The sequence below is a fragment of the Rhodnius prolixus genome, unplaced genomic scaffold (genome assembly GCF_049639745.1).
Source record: "Rhodnius prolixus isolate KJV_2025 unplaced genomic scaffold, Rpr scaffold_6, whole genome shotgun sequence".
NCBI classification, from domain to species: Eukaryota; Metazoa; Arthropoda; class Insecta; order Hemiptera; family Reduviidae; genus Rhodnius; species Rhodnius prolixus.
Window position 1 is genome coordinate 19,609,119 of NW_027411634.1, and position 27,792 is coordinate 19,636,910.

Sequence of the window (27,792 nt, forward strand, 5' to 3'; positions counted from 1 at the left end):
TGACAACTTAAGAGTGGTTACTACTCAACATACTGCTTAACTCTGAGATTATACACAAATAACTTTTCTCTGTGACACGTGTTTTCTTCAAGGGAGTATACTTGGCCCATTTCATTATACAGCTCCTTCAAAATATGTAATAATTCTTAAAAATAAGAGTTTTTTTATGCATGTAGCAACTTTTTATTTATGTGACAAAATGTAACTGATCCGCCCTCGCTTATTCAAGAGATTTTTACAGCAAGTTTCATGTGAGAGGTTTGTGGAACACAAACAAATTAAGTTTTTTAGAAAAAAATCCAGTTTTTGGTTTGTTTACTGTAGTTATAAAAAAACTACCATAAATTCCAAATAATATCAAGATATTTAATAACTTCTTTTTTGGTCTTTAGGTAAGATTATTTTGTCTGAAGAAGAGAGTGATTCACATTGGCAGCGAAATGACTATAAAGGTTTTAGTCCTAGTGTAGACTGGGATACTGTGGATTTCAGCAAGTCACCAGCAATCCAAGAACTTCCTGTAATTTCTGCAATCTGTGTTCCTCTAAATGAAAGTATAGTATGTGTTGACGAAGATGAAGATAAAATTCCAGTGAAAGGTTAGTTTGATTGAGATTATTTTAATATTTTACTTCAGATCAAAAAGTTTGTGAAATATAGTAAATAACGTACAAAGTGGGGCTTATAAGCTCGGAACCGTTGTGCAGTTTGTGTCAGGAAGAGGAGGAAACGGTCTTTCCACTTGCTGTTCAATTGCGTTGCAATCGAGCGGTTGCGCTTTGAAACCTTTGGAACCTTGTGACCTAAGGAGATAGTAGCGCTAGTAGGGAAAGCTCTCAACCTTTTTATTAGGGGAGGTTTCATCTACTAGATCCAAAAAGGGGAAGGCACAATAAGCCTCTTGTGGCTGTGGTGCCGTGGAGCATAGGTCCCGTTTCTTTCCAAATCAGAAAGTCATTATTGAAATTATTTATTTGAAGAGAAATAAAAAGGAAAAAAAAAATTATTTATGTACGGTATGCATGCTGGAATAGGTGCCAGGTCATGTGGGAATTGTAGGGAATGAGATGGCTGATCATCTGGCCAGGAATGGATCTAACACTCCTTTCATCGGCCCGGAGCCTGTCCTGGGGATCACCAGGGGCTCAGTTTGTGCGGCTCTCAGAGATTGGATCTAGAGGGAACACGAAAAGAACTGGGTGATGTGTCCTGGGGTTAAACACAACAAGACTATGGATGCCTTGGCTGTGCAAGCAAAGAACCAAAGAGGCCCTGTGCGTGGGTAGAAATCAGATTACTATATTACAGGTCTATTCATGGGGCACGGTAGGTTCAGGAAGCATCTGCGCAAGGTGAGGCTTATCAGCTCGGAACCGGTGTGCAGATTGTGTCAGGAAGAGGAGGAGACGGGCCTCTCACCTGTTGTTCGATTATGTTGCAATCGAGCGGTTGCGCTATGAAACCTTTGGAACTTTGTGACCAAAGGAGATAGTAGCGCAAAAAGAACTAGTAGGGAATGTCCTCAACCTCTTTAGCAGGGGAGGGTTCGTGTACTAGATCTAAGAAGGGGCTGGCACAATCAGCCTCTTGTGGCTGCGGTGCCGTGGAGCGTAGGTCCCGCACCATCTACTATTCTACTATTCTATTCTAGGTTATGCATGGTCCGGAGGCGGTCGTGCAATTATTCGCGTAGATTTAACTTGCGATGGAGGTGCTACATGGCATACGGCCAAACTGAACGTTGGAAATGAAAGAAAACCAGGCGAACATGTTTGGTCGTGGACATTATGGGAAGCTGAATTACCATTGCCGAAAGATGCCGATGAAGTAAGTTTAAGTAAATTAAATTGATTAATTAGTTAATATTACCTGTATGAAACTCTCACAACATTAGTAGTAAATCTAATTGCAAAATATTCTTAATCTAAGATTTTTTAGTTTTTGTTAATTTCTTTTAACTTTTGGTGGAACTTATATTTGTTGGTTCTTAGCGTTCCTTGCAATTTATGGTTGAATACCCTTGATTTCACTAATTCATAATTTCTCACCTTTAGTTTTTTTTCTGATATATATATTGTAATAGTTTAAATATACACTGTTACAGGTAGTTATAAGTGTTAAAGCTGTGGATTCCTCATACAATACTCAGCCAGAAAGTTTTGAAAATATTTGGAATTTAAGAGGGGTATTAAACAATGCATACCACCGGGTGAAAGTTAAAATTTCCAAAAATTAAGACAATGGCATGTAACTTATATAGTAGGAAAAAACCAGTGGTCTGAAGTGCATTGATCTGCTAAACGTTTAAAGCAGAAAAATGAATTGTCACAACGTTTTGCAAAAAAAAATGTTTAAATTCATTAAATATAAAAAAATATATATATAAATAAAAAAACTAAATAAATGAGAGATACTCTATTTGGAACATCACTCAATATATATATATATATTTTTTTTTGTTTTAAATATTTTTGAATATTTCGAAATTACATATCTTTTAATGTGTATAAGTTCTTCGTAAATCTGAATTATAGTGATTCTATATTAAAATATCATAAAATAATATTTGGTATGAGTACTGGTTCTAAATACATGAAAAGAATGTGCCATTAATAGGAGGTACTTAGTTCAGGGTTAGTGAAGCTTTAAAAAATATAAATTCAATATTTTTGTTATAACTTTTCATTAATGTATTTTGTTTATATTTTTTGTAATTTTTTTTAAATTTGCTCTGTTGGTTAAAAAAGTGTATTTTATTCTTTTCTTATTTAAAAATTACATACGAGTTGTTACAGTACCATGAAATGGGTTGTTAAAAAATAAAGTTTGTTATTTGTTATTATATTAGTTTTTTAAAATATTTTAATATACTAGCTTTTCTAACCTTTAATATTTACTTTATACTAGCTGAACAGCCTTCACAGTGCATTAATTACTCCATTTTTTTGGGAGGTTATGAAATGCTGCTGGTTGAGTGGCTATCGCCGACTAACCAAAATTATTCCAAAAGCTTCACAACTGAGTAAAGCAGCCACAATTACTTGATTAAATGTAAACATATTTATCTACAATATCTTAATAGAAAAAGTCATTTTTAATTTTTTTTCTTTTAATTTAATTTTATTAATACATTACACAAAGGTACTGAAGACGCAGAAACAGAACAAAATTCATTAAAACTTTACACACAACATTAAAGAAATCACATTTAACATTCATCACCTTTATCATGAGGACATGCTACTTGGTAGAGAAATTGGATAATCGTCCTTACCGGGCGGCCAGTCATTACTCCTTTTCTTAAATAAGGTGCACCTATACCGGTAGAAAGCAAGCCTGTTCCAGTAATGTCAAAATGTAGATAATCAATTCCCTTTGGTACAAATTCCTGTAAAATTTATTTATTTTTCATAAAGACAATTCCTTCCAATTTGATCTCACTTGCTATCTCTAGCAAAACCTACGGGTTAGGGTCCTTACTTTGAACACATACAATAATTTATCTATTCATGCATAAGCAATCTCCTATTGAAAACGCATCACAAAATAAAGCAGGAGAAAAATGAGAAAACTTAAGTAAAATGTAATAATCATTATGTAAAATAATAGAATATATAGCTATAAATAATTAAGTACGAGAAAACTATAAACTACTATTATACTACAGTTAATACCAAAACATTTGCTTCAAAATTCCATTATTCTTAATACAAATAACTGCTTTTTGGCGCATGGGTCGCTGAGATTTTTTTTAGAATTAATAATGCAATAATTGAAGTAAGTAACCGCCCCCTACTTTTGTGACTTGCAGAATATAATAAAGTGGATAACTACTGAACCGAATGAATTTATCAGGAATGTCATGAGCAGCAAAAAATGAACATTCATTTTATAGCTTTAGCTCCGTCAATTCTATGTACTTTACTTTTATAAATTAATTAAATCACACTCAAAAAATGGAAGAAATTATTTACTATATAAGAAAAATAATAATATTTTCATTGAAGTTAGTGATTTAGCTCAAAAAGCCATTAGGAAGACGAACAAGAAGTAAAAAAAATTAGAAGTTTCAATCAAAAACTTACCAAAAATTAAAAAATAAATAAAAATTCTTATTCAGTAATTGCACAGAAACCAAAATATCTAATGAAGATAGATGTTATCTAATATGAACGTGTGCAGTTTAAGTAAATATGTTTTTAACATTTAAGAAAACATTATATAACATATACCACAGGTTCTAGTTTATGTCTAGTTATCTTTCAAATCATTAGAAATAATTTTATAATATTTAAGAATTCCTCATTGTAACTTTTTAGATTTTTATAAAAATTAAGATAGGAAAATGCTCAGTGAAAGTTTTTTTTAAAACAAATTCAACTGCGAGATCTCTGCCCTAAACTTTAAGCATCAAACTTTATCTTCATTCTCTTCAGGTGAAGTTATAACTGGAATTATTCGTCATATGACTGTAACCGCTCAGATTCAAAGATAGTTTTCACAATTCTCGCTACTAAAATTTGATTTTTAAGATGTGCTCGAAGCAAATTATCAAAAAACACTTTGAGGGAACTGAGCCTTTAGAAGTTCTTATCTCAACCGTTCCCACCAAGAAAACATGTTCCTTAATGTTCGTTTACCAGTTTGCCAGTCTTTAAAGCAATATCGAAGAAAATAACCGAGAATATTTGGTCAGTACCAAAGAATCTATACCTCACTTTCAGAGGCATGTGTACTGTGTCAAATGGTATACCATCTTTCGCAACCTATTCTCACGCCACGTACAAATCGTGTTACCAGTTATCATAGCCACCACAACTGTAAAATACTTCCTTCCCAGACCTAACAAGTACCATACCTTGTAATGCCTTGTACTAACTTTTATTTCTTTCTATAAAATTCTTGGACGGTCGACAGCCACCGTCCTTAGACTTCTCAATTCCCACCACTTCCTAATTATTAATTATACATTATTATCTACCCTCTTCGTCAGTTTTCACTTAACAAATTTTAATTTGTTCTCTAGATTCTTTACTTACCACTTAACTTTTAATAATTCACTATAATATGATGGCTCCATTACTTTTGTTGTAATAAAATCATTAGATTACCTTAAGAAATGCCGCACCCAGAGGTGGTTGAGCACCTGGTCCTTTTCCTACATTATGAACATCGATTGAGGTGTATTCGGTGACTTTCTGCTTATAGTATTTCCAGAATGGAAATCTCCACACTCTATCTCCACTCTCCGTTCCAGCCCTTACTATTTCTCTCCAAACATGGTTAGAATTTGTAAATACACCAGTTGCTCCAGAGCCCAAACCCCATCTGATTCCAGCTGTAAAAATGAAAAAAATCAAATTAATCACCTGTTTTTGTTTACTATATTATTTTTTGTATATTAAATAGACTTCTATTTCCTAGAATGTGGCTCACTTTAGTACGATATATTAATATAATGTTTCCCCCATATATTTTCCTTATTCTACGTCTTTTATGTCAGGACTGTCAAGATAAATAAAATCCAAGTGCTAATTACAGTAGTATTCTACAATAGTCGGTCCTAATTATTGCTACAGTTTTTGCCAAAAATATTTTTTATACTCGCAAACAAATAATCTTGAGTGAAATATTCTAGTTTGACTTTCTTCAATTGCAATTATCAGCTGCCCACAAAACTTTTATACATTGTTCTTAACTAAGAGGAACCAATATTTCAGTTAAAGAAAATTAAGCCTCCGCTTCTACCACTGAGTTAATCCCTCATGAAAATTGATTTTCCTTTAATACAGTTTAGATAGAGCTTTTGCTGGAAGTTCTTTGGTTACACCAAATAAAATTGGTGAGATGCAAAGCGGCCCACAATTGTTGCAGTCTAAAAGAACTGAACACAGAATATTCGCAATGATTACAATCCACAATCACAGAATAAACATTTTGTCTATGTTATTTTCATAAAGTTCAGAAAAATTAAATTGGCTTAAATGATTTTGAAGAATAATATAATTTTTAAGATAGTTTACGTTTACAATAAATATTATATTGAAAGAGTATTTTTTTAAGTTCTTTTCAAAAGGCTTTGATTTTGTCAATATAAACCAATAATATTCACAGTATTACAACTAGCAACAGACCTAATAGCGAAGACTCGAACTAACTGCAATGGGGACCCCATTGTTTATGGAACCAATAACCCCCCAAAAAATAAAGATCTTTCATGTCTTAGCCCTTCACAAGCTGTAACACTCTTTCTTCTTTCTATCTTTTATCCCTTTTGCGTGTGTATTAACAAAATATCTGAAAAAGAGTAAGCGTCATAGACTGCTAAAACAAGTCATAAGTCACCAGCATAGTAATTCGAAGATTTCATTTAAATTATTTGACACTTTGTTTAATTAGTTTTTTAGAAAAGGTGAGTGACTTTGCTACAAAGATATTTATTGTTTTTTGAGTTGAAAAAATGTTTTCGCTAGATAAATTTGTAAAAGTTACCTGTTAATGAAGCCGTTGTTATAACCAGACATGGTAGAAAAGTTTTTGAATAGACTAAGGGATCAACAAGAGTTATGCGTCCTTCATTGTCAGTATCAGCTATTGTTATAGTTTTACCATTTAATCCAACAACAACATCGCCTGGTTTGACTGCTCGACCGCCAGGCATATTTTCACAGAGTGGTATCAATGCTGAAGAAGAAAAAACAAAAAATACCACACTTAGTTATCTAGAGTCAGGCTTTCATTAAAGATGCTAGACACAGGTAAGAGAATCAAAAACTGGTTATCTTCTGTTTTCACCTCTTATATTTATTGGAAGAGCCATCTGAGCTGCACATTTTATTGCAGCCAGGGTTACAGCTGCTCCAGCCAAATCAGCCCTATATTCAGACATTCCTTTGCAATTTTTTAAACATAAACCTCCCGTGTCAAATGTTACAGCTTTTCCTAAAAAGAAAAGAACAGACAATGATCTTGGAGAACGTATCATATAAAATTATAAAATCTTATACTGATTCTCAGAATGATAACAATATTTTGGTCATTTATGCACCATTTGCAACAAAATTAATTCATAATCATACTGTTAAAAGAGAATGAATTGGATCAAGTCTAATTTTCGTAACTGAGTTTTCATCTTTTTGTTTTGCTTAACTAATTCTCTTTATGCAATATGTATGGTTATGACTCAGTATGATTTCTTTAATGTAAAGGCGTAATTTTAATTGTAGTTTTACTGGGCGGCTTTTTATCTTGAGTCACCAGAAAATTTTTGAGTAAAAATGACACCTGTGCCATTGGATTCCAAAAAGTAGAGAAAGTTTGTAGCACTCTTTTCGAGAAAATTACGAAAAAACTTGAATAGTTATCTACTTTAAAATTGCATGTAGGATTAATTAACTTATTTCGTAAGACTTGGGATTCGATCAAATAAATTATTCTTAGATATAAAGGCACTTTAAAAGAACTACCTCAGCTATATTTAGGTTTAAATAAAAATGATAAACATTATTAGTTCATTTTAATCACACTTTTATTCTTCTAGTTCTCTAGAGCACGTTCTCTGCTTTAATAATTTTTCTTTTTTAACCTATTATTAATTCATTTTTCATTAGGATTACTGGACGTGTTACACTTTTCTCCTGGCCTTACTGTGGCGTCCTTCGCAAGAAAACTCTTCCGAATTATTCTACTGGGTTCATAGAATTTTTACATTATACTCTATTCTGTTGGTACACTGTATAATGATTTATTTAGTGCGTCACTTTACTTGAATAATATTATTCTTCTAAGCGTTAATTCAGTGCAATTACTCGGTCTCCAATAGCGTACTACTTCATTCGTTAGCTAGTTTTGTAATCACTTAGTTTCGCTTAGTATTTATGATATATGAAATTTGGTGTATGTCAATTGGAATTACTTTGTATTAATCATAAATCAAATTGTTAGTTCGACTATCGCTTTTCTTCATTAAAAATTGTTGAGCTTGAATTTCAGAGAAAAGCTTGGCTAATGAGAGCTACAGTAAGATAAAATTTCGTAAGTTTATTCACGTATTTCCTTTTAAACAAAAATCTTTTTGCTTAATAGAATTAAAATACAATTTTATTTGCAAAGAAAAAGTTTCAGTTGATACAAAATTATACCTATTGTATCAAACTACTATTAAAACTTGAATTGGTGTAAATTAAGATCGATGAAGCAACGAAGTTGTAATACCAAAACTTTTTTTCTCCTCTTAAAAACCTTATAGTTTCATAAAATTTAGTAACTGCTTGGTCTTACCTATTAGTACAATTGGTTTGTCTGTAGGAGGAGCTCCACAATATCCTATATCCAAAAGTAAAGGCTCTTCGCAGGAACCTTTGGCCATTGTCAAAAAAGCGTTCATTCTTTTAGTTTCTAGCCAATCTCTGTCTCTGACCTCTACTTGGACTCCACAAGGACATACAGCATCAATGGCCATCTATGGAAAAAATTGGTTGGAAAATATTAAATTTTTTCTAAAAGTTATTGTTATTTTGAAACCAAAATCCAAAAAACGTTACTTGTAAAGCAAGTAAAATACAGATAATGAAGCAAATTTTCACTTGTAGGTTGGAATTTATGTATAATTTTTACCTGAGCAAAAAGAGATGGTGTCATTAGAATGCCTGGTGTTTCTTCAATTTTTCTAGCAAAATTTTGATTTTCAGCTTTTAACGCTCCTCTTGCCCAACCGTCCCTGAAAATACAAAGTATCATTCTCTTAAACAGAATAAATAGATATAATGAGATGAATGCTCATTTGAACGTCATATGAACGTTGTCCTCTAAAAATTAAATAATATATTTTTAAGAAATTCACTATAATCATTGCCGACATTTTGTTCGAATTACTAGTAACTAATATTTTCTCAGAAGAGGAATTAAACTCTTTATCCAAACACTAAGTGAAATCAAATTATCAGGCGCGAAGGGATGATTCAACTGTACAATAGCACACCAAATAACAGATCCTTTTGGTGCATAGACTGACTGGACACTTTCGTCGAAATCTAATCTAATCTAAACTTACATTAACCAGTTTTTAGATTAATGAAAATGTACACAACAGATGGATTTATGTTTTTATACAAATGTTAACCCATTTAATCTTATCTCAGAGCTGGATTATCTAAATAAAGTACATTATTAAAGTTTATATTGCAGTCACATCATTGGAAAACTCATATATTTTGGGAGGAGGTTGGATTCAATTCCTAGCCTATCCTGAATGAGTCATTTTTTGTACATATTAAATAACAAATTAAAAATATTACTTGTCACCACCCTCGAATAAGTCCGTCTTTACATTTGGCCGTTGATGTTCTCTGTTCTTGTGATCTTGATATTGCCAAACTGCTAGAATTGATCCCTCAGCAGCTGATTCACTATTGGTGAAATTCTCAACATAAACTGCACTAATTTCCTGCACAAAATAATTTCATTAAAAACAAAACTCTTTAATAAACTAAATAGGTTTAGTTCAACAATCAATAAGAATGAAATGAAAACTGACTGAGTCTTGTAATGCTCTAGCGCCTGTGGCAGCAGCCCATCGTATGTTCTCCTTGCATTCATCCAATTGTTCTTTATGATTTAGACCAACTCCTTCTTGACCAAGCCCAGCAATAGCTACTGAGTAAAAATCATTGCTGATATTTGTAAATACCTGCGCTGTTCCTTTCTTAATACCTGCTCCGCTAGAATAATTGCAATCTACACTTAATTATTAACTTAAGTGGAAGAAAAAATTATATTTTGTAAGGGAAAGTTTAGGTAATGAAATTTACACAACTCAATTATCTAAAGCTTAGTTTTCTAAAAGTGAGCAACTCAGAAGAGCGGTGGTAAGCACAAATTTAAACTGGTAGCTTTCTATAAAAATTAAGTGGGCAGTGAAATCATAGAGAAGCTCTAAACAAAAATAACTGAAAGCTTTCGTAGCTAAAAATCTTAGTTAATGTCTGGAAAAAATCATCACGGCACGTCTTTATAGCGTTCAATAAAATCATCAATCAATAATTTGTTGCATCACACTGAAGTCAATAACTGTTTGAATTGATTTTATGTTCCCTTCGATTCGAGGCTAAAGTTCTTAAGAGAAATGATTTAGTTAAAACGAAATATCTCATTTCGACTTTTGTGACCGAATAAGTATTTTAAGAATACTTATTATTACAATAACAAGTGTTTAGGATGAAGTGAAGTAAACTATTAAAATGTATTAAAAGTAAATTTATAAATATAAACATGATTTATCACCAATAGCATTTCAATTCTTTTCATTCAGGCCAGTCAAAGATAAAAAGATATTTTAAAAAACTGAATGCTAGCCATTTTCACCCACAAAATATTTGTTCAGTAAAGTGTAGCATTCATTTAACTTGATTGCAATAAAAGTTATCAAACTATTCTTGCACATGTTTTTAAAAAGATAAACAAAAAATAATAATAATAATTTATTATTTACAACACTTCACATATGTTACATACAATTATTAAAAAAATAAAAGGTGCATATGCCAACATACATCACCGTTATTTTTTTTTCAAAACAACTGATTTAAGTTTGTACCTTACTGAAATTTTAACCTTCAATTTTACTCCCTCTCAATGGCCAGATTTTATGAAATTTAGGTCAAATGTAGGGAAATTCTAGCCCATAATTGAAGTTTTCGTATGTTGTATCTTATCTTTCATAGGTTGTAGTTAAGTGATTGTGCTCATTATTTAGATTTTTTCTAAAATATTTCCATTAGATTGTGTAATTTAAAGTAACTATTATTGGGTAAAAATTCTAGTTTACAAAAAACCCAACTATGTATTCGTAAAAAACAATCTTGTGAGTGTTCATATTAGAATTTAAATATTAAATAGGAAACGAAGTTAATAAATTATGGTCAGTTGAGCCGAAAAATACCGACAAAAACCGATCGCAATCGGCTTGTAAACAAAAGGTTTATAAGGCGAAAGAAAGTCGTGTGAGTGTGCATATAAAGTTAATAATCATGGTCAACTGAGCCGAAAATGCCCGACAAAAACCGATCGCATTCGGCTTGTTAGAGAGAAAAGAGATGATTGAAAAAACACGGCTAAGGTTCGATGGGTTACAGATCAAGTAATTCCTGGAAATCTCTACTTTTCTCAACTAATTTGCATTGCTCTAACCCATCGGTCTTTGATGGCTGAGGTTTGTACAGTATTTACTGCTCTGTAGCGAGTTTATCCACTATATCTCGGGATAGAGAAATCACAGAAACGTCAAATTCGATATTTCGTTCAAGTGGCACCGTAGGAAGCGACAGTTAATTTTTGGTCAAAATAGATCTACCAGCAGTACCATTTTACTGAATAGATTTTTCACTTTTTTGACTTTTTTTAAAAAACCGCTTTTTTTATTTTCTTTAAAGTTGGTACAATTATAGCTCACAAATAGTTCTATAACTTTTATTTGAAAATGTTTTCTGAATTCATTCGATTAAGGGCACTTTTGGGGGAGGGGTGGTGGATCAGTCCGGTAGAATGTCAGTTCGCTGAAATGTATAGACTTACACTTTATCGTAGGCTACTCTTTACTGAACAAATTCCTTTCTCTTAAGCATAAATTAAAATTTCTTAATTAATGTACCCCTTCAGTAGATGTTTAATTTTGCCGCCAGTTTCTTCGTCAAATTGTTGAGCTATTTTCGTGAGTTTAAGTTCAGCCGCTGTACATCCGTCATAAGCGCCTAACACCAGGCCTTTCTATAATGAATTATAATATTTTTTTTTTTTACAAATATTTATTAAAATAATAATAATAATAATAATATACATTGAAGATTATAAATTATTTTTTAAAAAAGCATTTTTACTAACTCTGGTGGAGCTCGATCCACAATCTGCGTATGTACGAATAATAATATGGCCCAAATAAGAAATTTTCCGTATTTTCATTCTGTATTTTAGTACCAAAATTTATTACCGTGAATTTTGTTCAATTTACATTATACTATTTCTGGAATATTCTTTTATTAAAAACTACCATATGTTGTACTTTAGTGATAGAAGCATGTGATTAAAAATTTTATTTTTAATTTTGATTTTTTTTTTGTTTAATAGATTTCTTTTTAATGATTATTCGCAAAGTGTCGATGCCTTTTGTTTGAACGTCCATTAAATTTAGTAAAAAAAAAGGATCAAATGTTTCTTAATTATTAGAAATATAATCGTTTCCTTGTTAATTAAAAAGTAACAGTTTCATTGTGAATCTGATTATTGTGTATCTAAGAATGAAAAATAAATAAAATAAAGAACCGCCACAATATGTAGAGGTGAAAATGTCTAATTAATAGAAAATTAAAATACAGGTTAAAATAAAATGAGCAAAAATAATTTGCAGCATCAATACAACCTTTGGGTTTAAACCATTATTAGGAATTTAGCAGATAAGTTTCTACAATTTAAAATTTACAGTATTGTGGCAAATTATGAAGATGCTAATAATAAAAAATAGTAATAAAAGAATTGGCAAAGATTTTATATTGCATTGGTTTAAATTGTCAACGCATTTCCAAATCATTTAACTAGGATTTAGAGAAGATATAAATTTAACGATTTAAATAAAATGACTTTCAATCGATTAATAACACTTCTAGAGTTGATTGGCGGTTTTGCTTCTCTCTAAACTGCCATAACAGAAAAATGAACTATTTTAACGCTTATGTAGTACATATATCTAAGGAGTCATAAATAATTGGTTAAATTATAAATTCGAAGGAAATCTCTCAACCAAATGTACCATCTACCCAGGAGCTTTACACTTGTTTTGATATTTTTACTAAAGTAGTTTTTGCTATTTCATGTGAACATTCTAATTTACATTTTATTCATTTAAATCTATAAGTTTTAATTTCAATAATTTTCCAAGCGAAATTCTTTTAAGAGCAATACTGGTGGATGTTTTGGGTAACGGTTTTACAAATTTTGTAATGTGAGTATACGTTTTTAATGTTCTTTATTTAAAAAAAAAAAAATGAAGAATATCTGGATAATATGTCAGAAAATAAATGAAAGAAAAACACTTTAATGCAGGCCACCAGATATGTCTTAATATAACATCTTAAATTATAAAACAAAAATTTATACTTATATGGAATTAAACATTCTTATGATTTTACACATTATACTTTTTTTTTATGAGATTTCTTTTTTATACATCTGTCTAAAATGAGTTCTGTTTAACCATGAAATGTATTATTGTGTTTTCTTTGTTATTATTTATCATTAAGTTTAGATAGATCCATTTTGTTTAGCTAATTGCCATAATTTTAATATTTTTAAGAGTAGCTTACATTTTAGAATCGATAAAAATGTTATTGTTTTGCAATACGAATAAGTGACAATGTACGTAGTCATCCTATGTGACGGTGAATGTAATAAATGGTTACAACTTGGTTTTGAGTGAGAGGACTAAATCTGCTCATTGGCAGAAAGTGAAATGACTGAATCTCTGCACATGTGACCACTAAATGATTTAATGGCAAAAAAAATAAATAAATAAATAAAACTAACTTTACTAAGTTCGAACTATAAACTTTTAAAAATATTTGATTAAGATTTCCCAATCTTACAATTAATATATTTAAATATTAAATCACTGGTCAGAAAGGTTTAATTAAAATAAGTGTTTTATTACATCTGTCCTTTATATTCTTACTTTTTCCAAGATTAATTTATGAAATATTGCTTTGTCAACCAAACTACTCTTCTACTATATTTGTACAGTAAATAAAAATAAATTTATCAGATCCTTACTTAATTAAGAAACATATTGAACACTATTCTGTAAGAGAATTGAATAAAATGAGTAGTGATTATTTTTGTATTTAAAATTTTATTCTCAGTAAAAAAAAAAAATGCTAAAGATTATAATTTACTTTAAAAGAAAAATTGATCCTAGAAACATTAAAAAACAGTTTTCTAACTTCTTTTAAGCTAGTTTGCTAGAGGTCAACATTAGGTTATGAACTTGAAATATTAACTACATGAGGTCGTATTTCCTCCAAGCTGTCTGTGCAAATTGGTTCCCCACTATATGTAGTAATATAAAATGAAGAGAATAGATAATTTGGCTTTCACTTCCAACTTTATACCTGTCAGTCCTTAATAGACAACTGTTTAGTGTGGGAAGCTCTCTAATAATCGTATCAATGGGTACCTTTGTAATTATTGTCTTCTTGTCAATATTTACTACAAAGATTCTCGCAGAAAGTTGTACAGTTAATAGTTTGTATAACACTACTTGTCCTATTGCTCATCTTGAAGTATTAAGTACAAATGTGTATCTATCTCAAGAGAATTGTGACACTATTTACAAAAAAGAAGATTTCAAAGACCATCCAACAGTGAAATTTAGTGCAGCAAAATTGGTAAATTATTTTTGTTATTATTTTGATAATCTTATTACGGGTATTAAATATACCTGAAAAATATTTTTAGTTTTATAAAATAACACTCTTGTAGTTATATAATTTACGCCTTAATATCTTACTTTTAATGGGTTATAGTAAATCTATTTACATTTTAATAGCTATTCCATACCAGAATTAAATTCCTTATAACATATTTTTATTTTTATCATTTTTCAATGTAAATAAAAAAGTGATATTTTTTCTAACATTAATAAAATAACCACTCTTTCACAAGACATTAAAAAAAAAAAAAAATTAGGCGTACAATATTCTTTGAAGTCAAGCTTCTGTTAGATTTATTTGTTTTGAGGCTGTTCTTAGGATAATCATAAAAATAGTGAGATTTAATTAGAGAATCGCCCTTAATTCATTCTCATTTCTAATCCATATCTATAACATTAATCATTGACATTTTGGCTTCAATGATTTTTGAAATGTTCGAAACTACATAGTCTCACCATTTTTAAAAGTATATGCTTGAACTAAGACTTTCTATTATCCAAGTGCATTTTTTTAAATCTAAAATTAGAAATGCGGAAGTTTTTTTTAAGTAGTTTGAAAACCTCTATGGATATTGGTAAAAGAGTGTTATTATCTTTATTTTAACAAATTTTATTACAATTTTATGTTGTTGGGTAGGTTATTTTCTAGTTTATCACCATTTTCAAAGTTTTTCCTCCTAAAGTTCTACTTTTTCTGATTCAATCTTACGCTAATTAATATTATTTACAATAAAAGTTGATAGATTTTAGCCTCTATTCTGTTGGGCATTGCAATATATTCGAAATCAGTTCGAGAAAAAATGATAGTATGCTTTAGATAAATTAACCAACCTATTCTGTAGGCAATAATCACATAGTTGGAGTAGTTCTGAGAATTGAAAGCCTCCTTCAAAGAAAAAGGAATCCTAAACTAATATGTCAAAGAAATAGGACAAGCTTGCAAAGGAGACCATTAAAAATAGCAAAATGAATGATTATGTTACCAATATGAGATCTGAGATTACAAAGCAAGTTTTACAGAGTGGCAGTCAGACTACAATAATAGTCAACAAGGTTACATTTTATAAGTCCATGATATCTGTCAATCACCCAAGCTACCATGATTATGGTGCAGGCTACATGAGTAAAAGAGTTGTTACGATGGTGAGTTGGTTGAGAACGTATTACACAGTTTGTGGCTCATACCTGAACAGAATCAATAAGCAATCTTCACCGCTATGTGAAGTGTGGAATGTAGAATATCTTTAACATATCTCAATCACGATTCAAAATAGTAAAAAAGGAATATTAGACTTTACTAAATTACAGGTTTCTTAAATATATTACCTGACGTGATGACGATAATAATAATAATAATAATGACGAACGAGACGAGAGGTGAATGAGGCAAGAATATTTAGTACTGCAACTGTGTGACTCAAATGATGGAGAATACTTTCTATGTTCAGAAGGTTAGTCGCAAGTTGGAAGCACCTTAGAATTTAGATTAATCTATTATAATTAGATAGTATTATAAGATATAAACAAATGAAGCTGGCTGGTGGTGAAAGCCTAAAAGCAAAAAAAAAAAGCTACATAATTTTTATCAAGAAAATAAACATCACCTCAGTCACTATTCAGCTAAAATTTAGAATTACATTGTAATGATTCACAACTGCAAGGAGATGAATTTTTAGAAAATTATTCAAAACTTGCTTACTAAATTTTCATTTAACTTTAAGAGTCATTCAAAATGAATGAATTATGGAATGGCTACAAAAACCAGATTCTAAAAGTAGATGTCTGAGCGAAAGAGACATTATGCCTTATGGTGAATTTCTATATATTATTTGAAAGATGAGGACTTAGTAAAAGCTTTAATTTATTCTACAATTTCTTGCATATAATTTTCATATTTTTATTTATTTGTCAGTTTACTAACTTTCTTAACCAGATCTATATCTTTTCCCTAGTATGCAATGAGAAAGTTGTATTTTATTCATGAATTATTAATGTAGCAATTGAAAATAAAACACTACAGGCTACCTCCAAAGGAAATTAAGTTTTATGTAGGTTGCATTATATTTTGAAATGAACTTTAAATATTTTAAATAATTAAACGTGTTTTACTTTGTCAAGGACAACTTCTACACTTTGATAATGACCGATCCAGATGCCGTAAACACAAAGCCAGGTACTTACGTACTGCACTGGATGGTTGCCAATATTAAGGTCAGTGAATTTGATTCTCTTTTTATTCTCTTTTGCGCAAATATTTTTCTCATAACAGTAACTAACTAAAAACAAAATTATTTTTCAGGGAACCGATTTCGTTAACGGTGATTTTTCAGAAGCATTAATAATAAAGGGTAAGATTAATTTGTTTCCAGAGTGAGGAGAAACAAATAACTTTATACAGTTGTCTTTATAAACAAGTAAATTCAGTAATTCATAGCTCATCAATATGATTTTCTTTAAGACTAGAAATTATTATTTTTTTCTGTTGTCACAGAGTACCATCCTCCAGGCCCTCCACCAAATTCTGGAATGCATAGATATCAATTCACTGTTTACACACAAGAGAAAAAACTTTTTGGAAAGATAGCTCACGAAGATCGAGCGAATTTCTTACTAGAACCATGGTTAGAAAGTACTGGACAAAGTGTATGCGGCCCTGTAGCTGGAGTCCAGTTTCGTGTATTTGGATAAAGTGATTAATTATATGTTTAGTTACTTTAGAGATAGTTTCCTGGCAAAATTACTTAAGTGAAACTTGCAATGTTCACTGCGCATTAAGAACTAAAAACAAATTGAGAACAAAAGATAGTTCACAAATTGAGAAGAAAAGCACTTTTTATTTAGATATTCTTTAAAGGCATAAATAACAAAAACATTGATTTTATCCAGGAAAACCGTCTCAAACAACTATTCAAAAGAAGTATTCCTTAAAACGTACATTTTGTAATCAATCAAGAATAATTCTAAGAGTACAATTTGAGATATTATTGATGAATTATCGATATACTATTTTCTGTTCAATATTGATCTATTTCTTCTTTGAACGTTGATGTTTAAAGCCCTGTTTGTGAATGCTGTGATGGTTTGTGTTTCTAACTTCTTATTGATACAAAAAAAATGGTGATTTAAGGAGATTCTTGTTTTTTAAATTAATCAATTCTGCCAACAGGGAACGTTCATTTGAATACTTGGTTAGATACACTGAAGTGGTTCTAAGCAAATTTATACAGTTCATTATTATTTTTAATAGGTTTTTTTTTAAGAACTAAGTAACTATTTTCGCTATTTTTCAATTTTGCTATGGAATGCTCAATTAAATAAATATGTAAAAACAATATTAATGTAATTAAAAATATATGAATAGTATTAATAATATAAAACTGAAAAAGCTTGTGTCAAGATTAAAATATTTTAAATAAACTATTATACTCATCGCTATACCTTATTGAAAAATTGTAACATATACTTCAATATACTTATGTAGAGAGTTACTCCTTATCTTGGTTTAATATTTAATATAATTAGAATCATATACTAATTTTAAGTAGCACTATTAAGACTTTGACATTTGTAAATGATTCATTGTTTATGTGAATGCTGATTGTGGGAAGTTTGTATTAATAAATATAAGAAATTTTAAAGGTTTGTTAATTACTTGTTTACTATCTTTTACTTTTATTTGATGTTTTACTTCTTTTTCCAATTCAGTTTCAATTTTTTGTTTTTTTAATTAAAAAGAAAATAGCATCATCGGATAAAAAGGTATCCTTAATTACTTCTTTAAAAAAATATTTTGTTCAAAATATCAGGAGAAAAACGATGGTTCCAACACCATGAGATAACTTTTATGCACTTTATTCAGGTCATTTAATGCAAGTGGTCCGACCACCGTATAGCTTTTTTGTTTACCATAATTTCACCTGATTTCATAAAAAAAAAATAAAAAATTAATAGTTTCATTGTAAACCAACAGAGTGCACGAGAGTTTACGCAAATGTTATTCCACCGTATATGGAAACATTCATTTACTATCAGATGGTAATGTATTACATGTTACGTAACAATTATTTAACTCTGCACTACACGCCATTAGAGACTAGTAACAAAGTAGACAGAATAGAGGTCGTCTACATTTCTCATTTTATGTAAAAAAGAATACCACGCCTACTTACAAAGCAACAGTTATGGGTTACCAGGTTGTACCTGTGGCAGTTATAACCGCTTTTTGGTTTGTAATAGGATTTATAGTACCATGTTTTATACCGAAAGGACCTAACAAAGGGTAAGATTTCATTTAAAGTTTTAAAGTTAAAGATTTAAAGTTAAAAAAATCAATAATAGTGCTTAAATTTTGTAATCAAAAATTTATTATTGCTTTGGAACATTTTGCAAAATTTTTCACAGGTTTGGAAAGGAATCTAAAACTAAGTGATCCTATCAAACTAGACAAAATGCTTAAGATGTCTTTTTAATCTTGGTTTATCGAACAACTGAACCTGGGGAGATCGATAATTCTAATTCGACGACATCATTTATTATTAGTTTTAATTAAGGCGCGTCAACATCCATTGTGCACGAGGACTTTTGTAGTTCCCATTGCTATTTCTTGCATTGCTAGTCTCCAAACAGTTTTTATCTTATAACAGACGGTCTTCCACTACTGCACAGTGATTTCTAAGAGGCACCTAAGTGGAGGAATTCTAAGAGTTTTAATAGTGTTAACGGTAGTAACTAAATTTCTTAAACTCATTCCTTAAGGAATAGAATTAGCTACTTTTTCAGGAATCTTGGGTTGACTCTGCCTGCATTTCATCTATCAACATGAAGAGACAGTCGATTCGGGACACCTACCTACTTCGTCTCCCGCACATTTAACCACTTATTTAAACTAGAACGTGGGTTTATGGGCCTAGAAGAACTTTTAGATAACTTAGGGCTGACTCCAATCTCACAGGGCAGAAAGACATTCCCTAAGACCAAAGTGCAATATTACAAAGGTGATTCCTGCGATCTATCTCGGTATAGAGACATTGTGCTCAAAACGCGACTTGTTCAGATAAATACATAGAACATCACTGAAGAGCATTCCCTAAAAAAAAATTAATACTTGAAACTAAATTTTTGTTAGTCTCAGAAAACTCCGGTGGAATTGAACTCCTCTATTTGACACTAACGCCGAATTTTACACAGTAGAAAGTAACAATATCAATTACATTTAATAGAAGTAATGTTAACAGCATTAATTCGTATTAATTAATGATTTTCAACATTATTGAATTAAGTTCATAGTATTTTTTATATAAAAAAAAAGATAAGTTATTTTTCTTTTCGTGTTATTTATAATCAGAATATATGTCCTTGGAGAGTTTAAACAAAGAATAAAATATTTTGGAGATAAAAAGCTAATTAAGTTTAAATTTATAAATAATCAAACATGAATGTATTTTTCTTTAATAAATCTATTTTTCATTGAATGTATTTTTCTTTGAATGTATTGTCTCTTTGAATGTATTTTTCTTTAAATCTATTTTTCTTTGAATGTATTTTCCTTTGAATGTATTTTTCTTTAAATCTATTTTTCTTATTTCTCTTCCAGAGTAATTATCTCAACATTAACGCTCACAGCTGTATGTGCCTGGCTATTGTAAGTAAATTTTAATTATTAAAATAAGTTTATAATTTTAGTTGAAAGCCTACCATTTAATAATACCTAATAATAAAATATGGTTATCTTTGCAACTTGTTTCATTTAATTGTTTTCTAATAGTATTACTGCAAGAATTTTTTTTTGTATTTGCATGGTTGGCCTGGAAAGAATGGAAATTATTTTGCAGGATTTTATTTTGGTTGGGAGTACTTAGGATAGACGATAGAAAGTATTGCCTTTCAGACCCATTGCAAACAAAAATAAACTCATCTACTCTAATAACATCTAAACTCATGCACTCCACATCTAATAAATTCACCAACATTTATGGAAGAAACTGGGGCCCCTCGTAGATGGCGACTCAGTTTAAAATAATCTAATCTCAGTTACATCTCAGGCTACTGTTTTAAATTTTTAATTAATGTAAAAAAATTTCCTCTTACTCTGACAACATCCATTGCATCGCCTAGGTCTTCTTCAGTAGATTTCTCTGCTGTTTTTCTACTTCACTGACTAATGTAAATGTAGATTTTGTAGTCTGATAAGCTTAACCTTTACGAACCTAGTTTTAACGTTAATAATATCAATTTCTTTCTGTCTCCTTGCACTGAAAGTGATCGAGGTATTAAAACTAGTTGTCCACTCATTTTGTTTTTAAAATTGGTTAATCTTTTTTACTTACCACGTTAATCTCGTTTTAGCAGTTGTAAAGTTACCGAAAAAAAGACAAATAAATAATAGTTTATTTTTACAGTTGGTTGGTGAACTATATGGCACAAATGAATCCTTTGATTGGCCCTGCTTTGAAGAAGAAAACTATTATGATGATGGCAGAAGAATGGGTAAGTAAATAAAATACAGAAAACAAAGAGCTGTAACAAGTTGATGTAAATAACATATTCTACTTCTTTTAAAGGGCAATGAGATTAAAGAAGGATAATATTTTGTCGCAAACTTCAAGAATGCTAAAGGGAACTGGAATTACATGATCAGTTAGATTTCTTCACAATATTTAAAAATATTCATGTAAAATTAATTTGTTTTCCCAGTTGAAGTGTTTTAATGTCTATGGCTAACTATGCCACTATGCCACTATCTTCCTATAAACAAACAAAAATTTAAACAAATAATCTTAAAACAAAATTTGTTGTAGTTTCGTTCTTTATTTTTTTGGCAGAATATCAATTTTTGGAAGTCTTTCTTAATGGTGTATTGAAATTAGTTTTTTGACGTGCTAATGAAATGGTAAAAAGTACAAATCTTATGATGAGATCGTCTCAAAGATTTTAAACATTCAAAATTATTTATAATCCTCTCAAGTTAGCCGACCAACACAGAAACGTTACTGTAGTGAAAATTATAATTTAATCAGGTTATGTATCATTCTTGAATGAACACGTAAGAATAACAGTATTTTTTTACTTTTATGTCAATAAGTGTTTCGCTGCAAATAAATTCATTTGACTAAAATTTTCACAATCTCATTACAGTTAGTTCTTGCAATCGTACACAAATTTTCCTTTTGTTGTGAAATTTAGTACATCATTTTTTCTCAATTTTTATTTTTTTGGAACGATCTCTAACAGATTGTAACTGTAATTTTATTAATTTATTGTAACTGTAACTGTCAGTAATTTATTTATTTAAAGACAGATTATAACAATACATTTACATATATCTGATTAGTTATGCACAAAAACATGTGGACATAAAGCGCATAATGATATACATAGATATATATTTTCATATAAAAAAATAAGAATGAAGAGAAAAATATTTAGGGATTATTGTACAAGTACAAGGTGTAGAAGAATACATAAATTTTATATGAAATTACGATGTAATCGTTTTTATTTAATCTAGATATTAATTTTAATTTTCTTAACATGCAAACTTTTGATAAACTGAAAAATCATACAGTATTATCTTCCAGTGAAATCATTTGCTATAATTGTCTATGATAATTCGCAATAATTCACCAAAAAAGAAGAGTGGAACATAGATGTAGTGCAACAAAATGCAAAATGCAATATTTATTGGGTACTCACATTTTGTAAAATGTAGAATATTATTTAAGATATAAGAAAGGACTCTATGTAAACACATGTACATTGTACTTTTAATAATCTTTGAAAATAATACTGATGTCAATTATTTAATAAAATTATTGTTATTGAATCTTAGTTCAAGAATACAAATTCTACTCTTTTGAATAGACAATATTTGATATTTATGACACTAATAGTCATACTTACGTTTTGAAATAACTTTATAGTTGGAAAGTTTCTTTTTTCTTTGAGAATCCATGTCCATCCACTGGATTTCCCTAATATTTACATTTAATATTTTTATATTCTTCAATCATCTAAAATTTCATTTTTGACACAATTAACTTGGATCCATCTATAAGCATAAACTTTTGTAAAATATTTGAATACAATATTCCAATCTTACAATTCGTATATTTTCATATTATATCACTGGTCAGATGGACACAAAACAATTTGCTTTATGCCACTTAGCCGCTATAAAGTGAAATAAGTATTCTAACATCCACCTAATCTTTCGCAGTTAGTGTTGTCTTATTTTTAGTGCTTATAATTTAAATTTATTCCTCATTAAAACATAAGGAAAAATTGTTTAATTAATTAATACAGAGACTTGCTGTACCAATCAGATATTAACAGGGTTGGCGCATCAACATATTAACCTTCAGAGATCAATATCTTGAGATGTCAACTTACTTTAAAAGAATAAAATGGAAAAACTAGCTAAGCATTTCACCTTCTAAACTAATTAAAATTAATTTTAGGAAAACGGCTTATCAGGAACACTGGCGAAAGGTGTTCATTATGCGATAATGGGGTCAATGATCTCATTATATATTTTCATAAGTACCAATTTTATTGTAATTACGTAAAAGTTATCTAAGTTATCCGCCTGATATTGAAACAATTTTAAACTTAACAATGTAATATATGTTAGTAGCATATCCTTTTTCATGTTTAATTTAATGCAAGTTTTAGAGCTGCTACTATTGCTAAGAACCTTACAATTAAAGAAATACATATCAAAATAAACAACTTGAGATAGGATATGTAGCAATTTACTTCTTCATATCTTGGCTTAATGTAAATTTGGATCAGACATGAAAAACTAATAAAAATGAAAGAAATACAAGTATAAACAGTGCAAATTCTGTCAATAACTTAATGTGTATGACTTATTTGTTCACCAATCAGTGGCCAGCCAGGAGGCAGTCCTCAACATGGGTTTTCCCACATTTTGGTCTCGAAACTTCCTTTTATGTGCTAATGACTCCAATCTCAGTAAGCTTTGAATATTATTAATATATTCCTCGGTATTCTTACTGCATCTATACTCAATTCTGAGAAATTAATGCTTGCATCCAACTTAATATTATTGTATGTAGTCTTTATATTATATCTTTGAAATTTCGTTTCTTACATTCGTTCATAATAACAATAATTTTTAGTGGGAAAAAATGGGACCAGTTCAGTCGTAGACCAAAACAAAATGCAGAATTTTAAAGTTGTCTACGGTATTCAATCATACGTGCAAATCACTCAATTCATATCAGATAGCAAATCATAGTACATTACATAACAATTTATCATTAAAAACCAATACCACTGCAGGTTATTGAGTATCAATTGGACAGTGTTCGTATTGTAGTGTTTTTATTAGAAATAAGTGCCACGCCTTTTTTTCGAATTTTAAAAGTTATGGGTTACCAGATAATTCCTATAGCAGTTATCACAGTTTTTTGGTTTGTTGTAGGTTTTGTAATACCATTTTTCATCCCAAAAGGGCCTAACAGAGGGTAAAATTTTATTGTATTTTTTTTAATAATTAAAAACCTAACTTTATTTATCGTGTTTATAGAATCTTTTAAGATCTTAACATAACTTAACTAACATTGCCTTCTTCTAAACTGGTGACTATTAAATGCAGTATTACTTACCTATATAATTATCTTTATAAAAACTTAGTAATTTGGATAGTTTCAATTGATAAATTGTAGAAGATAACAACACACTGGGACTGTTTTCAGTTTGAGACTGTAAATATTATTCTCTAAGATTATCCATGTCCAATGGAGTTTTAGAGACTAGAGTTATTAATTGAAACATTCATTTTAAGACCAAACTGATTAACAACTTACCTAAACTTTACCATTTTTTGGAAGTAAAAATAAAATAAATGAAACAAAAAAAAATATTTGAAACTCTTTCCTATTTGTTTAGTCAAGAAAAGCATTGTTATTTCATTTTATGAAAGGATTCTTTATTTTTTTTATTTATTTTGTCTAATTGGAGACAATATGACTTTTATTTAAAAGAGTATTATTATGTGTAGTATTTATTTCTAAGTAGGTATGTAAGGTAAATTTTATTTCTATTAAAAAAGGGGGTTTATTTTCTATTAAAACAAAAAAAAATCGTTAACAATGATTCAAAATTGATTTGAATTGATTTGTTATATATATATGAATTGATTTATATGCCAAACCCCGGCAGACAGATATCTATGCAATTATAAGTTTCATATATTGAAATGTCTTTTTGTATTTTGAATTTTCAAATAAAACTTATAATTATTATTAGTCAAGAAACGCTAATCGATGCAAGTATAACAGAATTTTGAAAATGAAATTCAGTAAACATCCATATTTTAATTTATGTTGTTAATTTGTGTTTCAGAGTTATCATCTCAACGTTAGCGCTAACATCAATTTGTGCCTGGCTGTTGTAAGTGAATTCACTTTCAATTTTTTGCTAAAACAAAGTGGTTTGCTTTTTCTTTTATTCAAATTCTTCTTGCAAATATTCCTATAAAGGAAAATAGTTAGGCGAGTCATTTAGAGATCTTAAGATTCTAACAACATACTGACATTATCAATGTTCTTAAATTGGTACTTGAAGTGCTATTATTTGGGTTTAGAGAACCTACTAGCAAATTATAGCGTATTATCTCACCTATAAACATTGTGTATGCTGGCTTGAAAAAAAGCCAAAATAGGTCTTTTAGGTCTTACTAGGTTTTGGCTTTGCTACCATTCTCGAAACCAATTTAAATCTAATTTCTGGTTTTCTACAGTTGGTTGGTGAACTATATGGCACAAATGAATCCTTTGATTGGTCCCGCTTTGAAGAAGAAAACTATTATGATGATGTCAGAAGTGTGGGTAAGTATAAAAAATAAACAGAAAACTAGGTGCTATAACAAGTTAGAAGTTAAATAAATATTCTATTTCTTTTAAAGGGCAATGAGATTAAAGAAGGATAACATTTTGTTGCAAACATCAAGAATGCTAAAGGAAACTGAAAAATTAAATATCAGTCAGATTTCTTCGCTCAATGTTGAACATAAATATTTGTAATATTATTTTTTTTTTTTTTCTAATACGAAAAACATTGTTTTAAGAGTGAGTTTTTAACGTTCTCTTTGTACTTTAATTTACTTAGAACAATAAAACTTTTATACAAACCACAAAGAAGTACATCAATTGTGTATTTGTGTTTTAATTATTTTAATATTTAGGAAGCACTCGTTTTTCTTGTGGTATTTAAAAATAAACGAAAAAGTTCATGCTATTTTAACTTTCAGTGATTCAAGTTTGTTAAACAAAATTGTATATATACAATTAATCTGCCATGTAAGTAAAACATTTAAATCATTTTAATGCCGTCATCAGAATGTTTCTAAAGCATTGTCATCAACTCCACTAACTTCTTGATATCGTAAGCATGTCTGCAATTCTATTTACTCTGCTGAATAGAAACGATGGCAATAGGGTTGAAGAGGGGCGATTTGCTCCAATATTCCTTCAAGTAATGAACATAGCTAGGGAACAGGAGATAATGACCAAAATCTTGATTAGCCAAAAAACTTTAAAAAAAAACCAGCACACTTAATGACCAAGATTAATATAAATAATGTATAGAACCTAATACTTTAATCTCAATTAAATATTCCACAATCAAAATGAGGTACGTAAAGAGGTAAATGAACGAACTAATTATAATAGTTGAACTCACACTTTCATAGAGCAAATCAGAAAATATAGAAAACCTGATATTAACATTATTTTCTTTAATGCCACAATATCTTCATAATTATTTAAATGCAACGTTTTAGTGCAAATAATATTCTTATTTTAAAAATGTTTAATATATACATCGAAATATGTTTAAATTTAATAAAATATTTAATTTATTTATTTTACTAGTGAATCCTTTAACAGACCAATAAACCAAATATGTAACCTTCTATGCTATCTAGCGAAAAAAAACAACTACAATTGTTCTAAAAAATGCCGCTAGATAGCACAGACATGCCTTGCAATTAGCCTTCTATTTGAAAAACAGATAGGATAGTGCTGGCACCTAGGGGGCATTGCAGCAGTTAATTAGAATATAACTAGCTAATTTTTTTATATTTTGTGCAATTCTTACAATGTAATGTGATTGTAACAGTATTAACAATAATGGATTATTGAAATTGTGGAAAGTATGCACTAAAATATGAGAGTAATGTTGTTTTAAACTAATCTATTAGATTACAATTTACTTATTACAATATGAACAAAGTTAATTTAAGTCAGTTAACATCCGACTAATTACAATATAATTTACAACGTTCTATAAACCTAAAGAGATATAGTTTAAAATAAATTATAGATTGACATAAACCGAAGGAACCGATTGATTTTATTTTATTGAATTGTAAATAGTGGTTTAGACAGTGATTCGGATAGTTTTCACTAGGAAGAAATAAATGTGATTAAAAAATTAATAAATCATAAATGGTAAATAATTTGAACATTCTACTTAAATTTTCCATTTAATTGAGTTCATTTTCTGTTTCTCCTTTTAACTATTAATATAATAATTATTCACACATTTAATTATCATAAATATTACTTTGGAAGGTCGATGAAGTCTTGTGACAATTCTCACTATTAGGCCATTGTTTTCTAATAAGGTTGATTTCATTAATATTCTCTTTTTTTAATGTTTTTATGTCTTACATTACTCATTATTGAATATTTCAAAACTGAACATTGAATTTTCATTAAACCGTCAAAGTTATTTTTAGGTCATTTTTTTGTGGTGTGTTTTTTTAAAGGCATTACTAAAAAACTGAAAACCAGGGTGATCTTTAACAAGGATCTTTGGTATGTAAATTATATCTTTTATTTAAATTCAATCAAAAACGTAATATGGTTGAAGGAAATGGTAAAGAATCATTAGGGTAAAAATAGCTTCTTACCCTGGTTGGGATTTTGGTTAAAAAAACAAGCTACCAGAATCACTAAAACATTTCCATTGTTCAATTAGTTTAAAATATAGGATAATTATTTTATGTGAAGAAAAGTGCAATTAAAATGGCTAACTTTTCACAATATAAAGTTAGTTGGCGATGCACTTATACAGAGAAACAAACTCAAATAAATCATTAAAGACAATGGGCATTAGTTTTGGATTTATGGATTTAAATGCTTTTTAAAACAGAAGAGTATTGTGTAAAGGTATCTTGATTTAAACTCTCAAGATTCTTCTGTACTTTGAGATTTAATACTTATTACATTAACACAAAGAAACGTAACATAATTTGTATAGCAATTTATTATAATCTTACTTGATATTTA

At 29.5% G+C, this 27,792-nt stretch overlaps 4 protein-coding genes across 17 annotated transcripts in view; 3 read left to right on the forward strand and 1 right to left on the reverse strand.

Annotated features, from left to right (window-relative positions):
* shop (sulfite oxidase) overlaps positions 1–3,389 on the forward strand; it is a 9,474-nt gene extending 6,085 nt beyond the window's left edge. For both annotated transcript variants that reach the window (XM_074142250.1, XM_074142251.1), the window contains 3 exons: positions 393–599; positions 1,652–1,827; positions 2,105–3,389. In XM_074142250.1, the coding sequence (XP_073998351.1) occupies positions 393–599; positions 1,652–1,827; positions 2,105–2,236 (515 nt within the window). In that variant the 3' untranslated portion in view covers positions 2,237–3,389. The remainder of the gene's footprint in view (positions 1–392; positions 600–1,651; positions 1,828–2,104) is intronic.
* LOC141461314 (cytosol aminopeptidase-like) overlaps positions 1–12,057 on the reverse strand; it is a 27,130-nt gene extending 15,073 nt beyond the window's left edge. For 12 of the 13 annotated variants that reach the window (XR_012462759.1, XR_012462762.1, XR_012462760.1 and 9 more), the window contains exons 1-10: positions 11,878–12,057; positions 11,648–11,763; positions 9,536–9,719; positions 9,297–9,445; positions 8,617–8,719; positions 8,281–8,461; positions 6,796–6,942; positions 6,493–6,684; positions 5,112–5,338; positions 3,275–3,388 (exon numbers count right to left, since the gene is read on the reverse strand). Coding sequence is in view for 1 of the 13 variants with exons in the window: in XM_074142252.1 (XP_073998353.1) it covers positions 3,209–3,388; positions 5,112–5,338; positions 6,493–6,684; positions 6,796–6,942; positions 8,281–8,461; positions 8,617–8,719; positions 9,297–9,445; positions 9,536–9,719; positions 11,648–11,763; positions 11,878–11,955 (1,557 nt within the window). In the remaining 12 variants the exon portion in view is untranslated. Of the gene's footprint in view, positions 1–3,091; positions 3,389–5,111; positions 5,339–6,492; positions 6,685–6,795; positions 6,943–8,280; positions 8,462–8,616; positions 8,720–9,296; positions 9,446–9,535; positions 9,720–11,647; positions 11,764–11,877 lie in introns of those variants that run through there. The other variant, XM_074142252.1, reaches the window with a different exon arrangement.
* A 1,236-nt stretch (positions 12,058–13,293) lies between these two features.
* Positions 13,294–17,256, forward strand: LOC141461318 (protein D2-like). Its single transcript, XM_074142256.1, has 4 exons — positions 13,294–14,429; positions 16,592–16,684; positions 16,773–16,821; positions 16,965–17,256. The coding sequence occupies exons 1-4, from the start codon at positions 14,211–14,213 to the stop codon at positions 17,159–17,161; spliced, it is 558 nt and encodes a 185-aa protein (XP_073998357.1). The 5' UTR covers positions 13,294–14,210; the 3' UTR covers positions 17,162–17,256.
* A 1,246-nt stretch (positions 17,257–18,502) lies between these two features.
* LOC141461321 (V-type proton ATPase subunit e 1-like) lies at positions 18,503–25,638 on the forward strand. Its single transcript, XM_074142258.1, has 6 exons — positions 18,503–18,752; positions 20,067–20,114; positions 20,872–20,959; positions 24,842–24,889; positions 25,239–25,326; positions 25,404–25,638. Exons 1-6 carry the CDS (start codon positions 18,655–18,657, stop codon positions 25,409–25,411), a joined length of 378 nt encoding a protein of 125 aa, XP_073998359.1. The 5' UTR covers positions 18,503–18,654; the 3' UTR covers positions 25,412–25,638.
* The last annotated feature ends 2,154 nt before the right edge of the window (positions 25,639–27,792 follow it).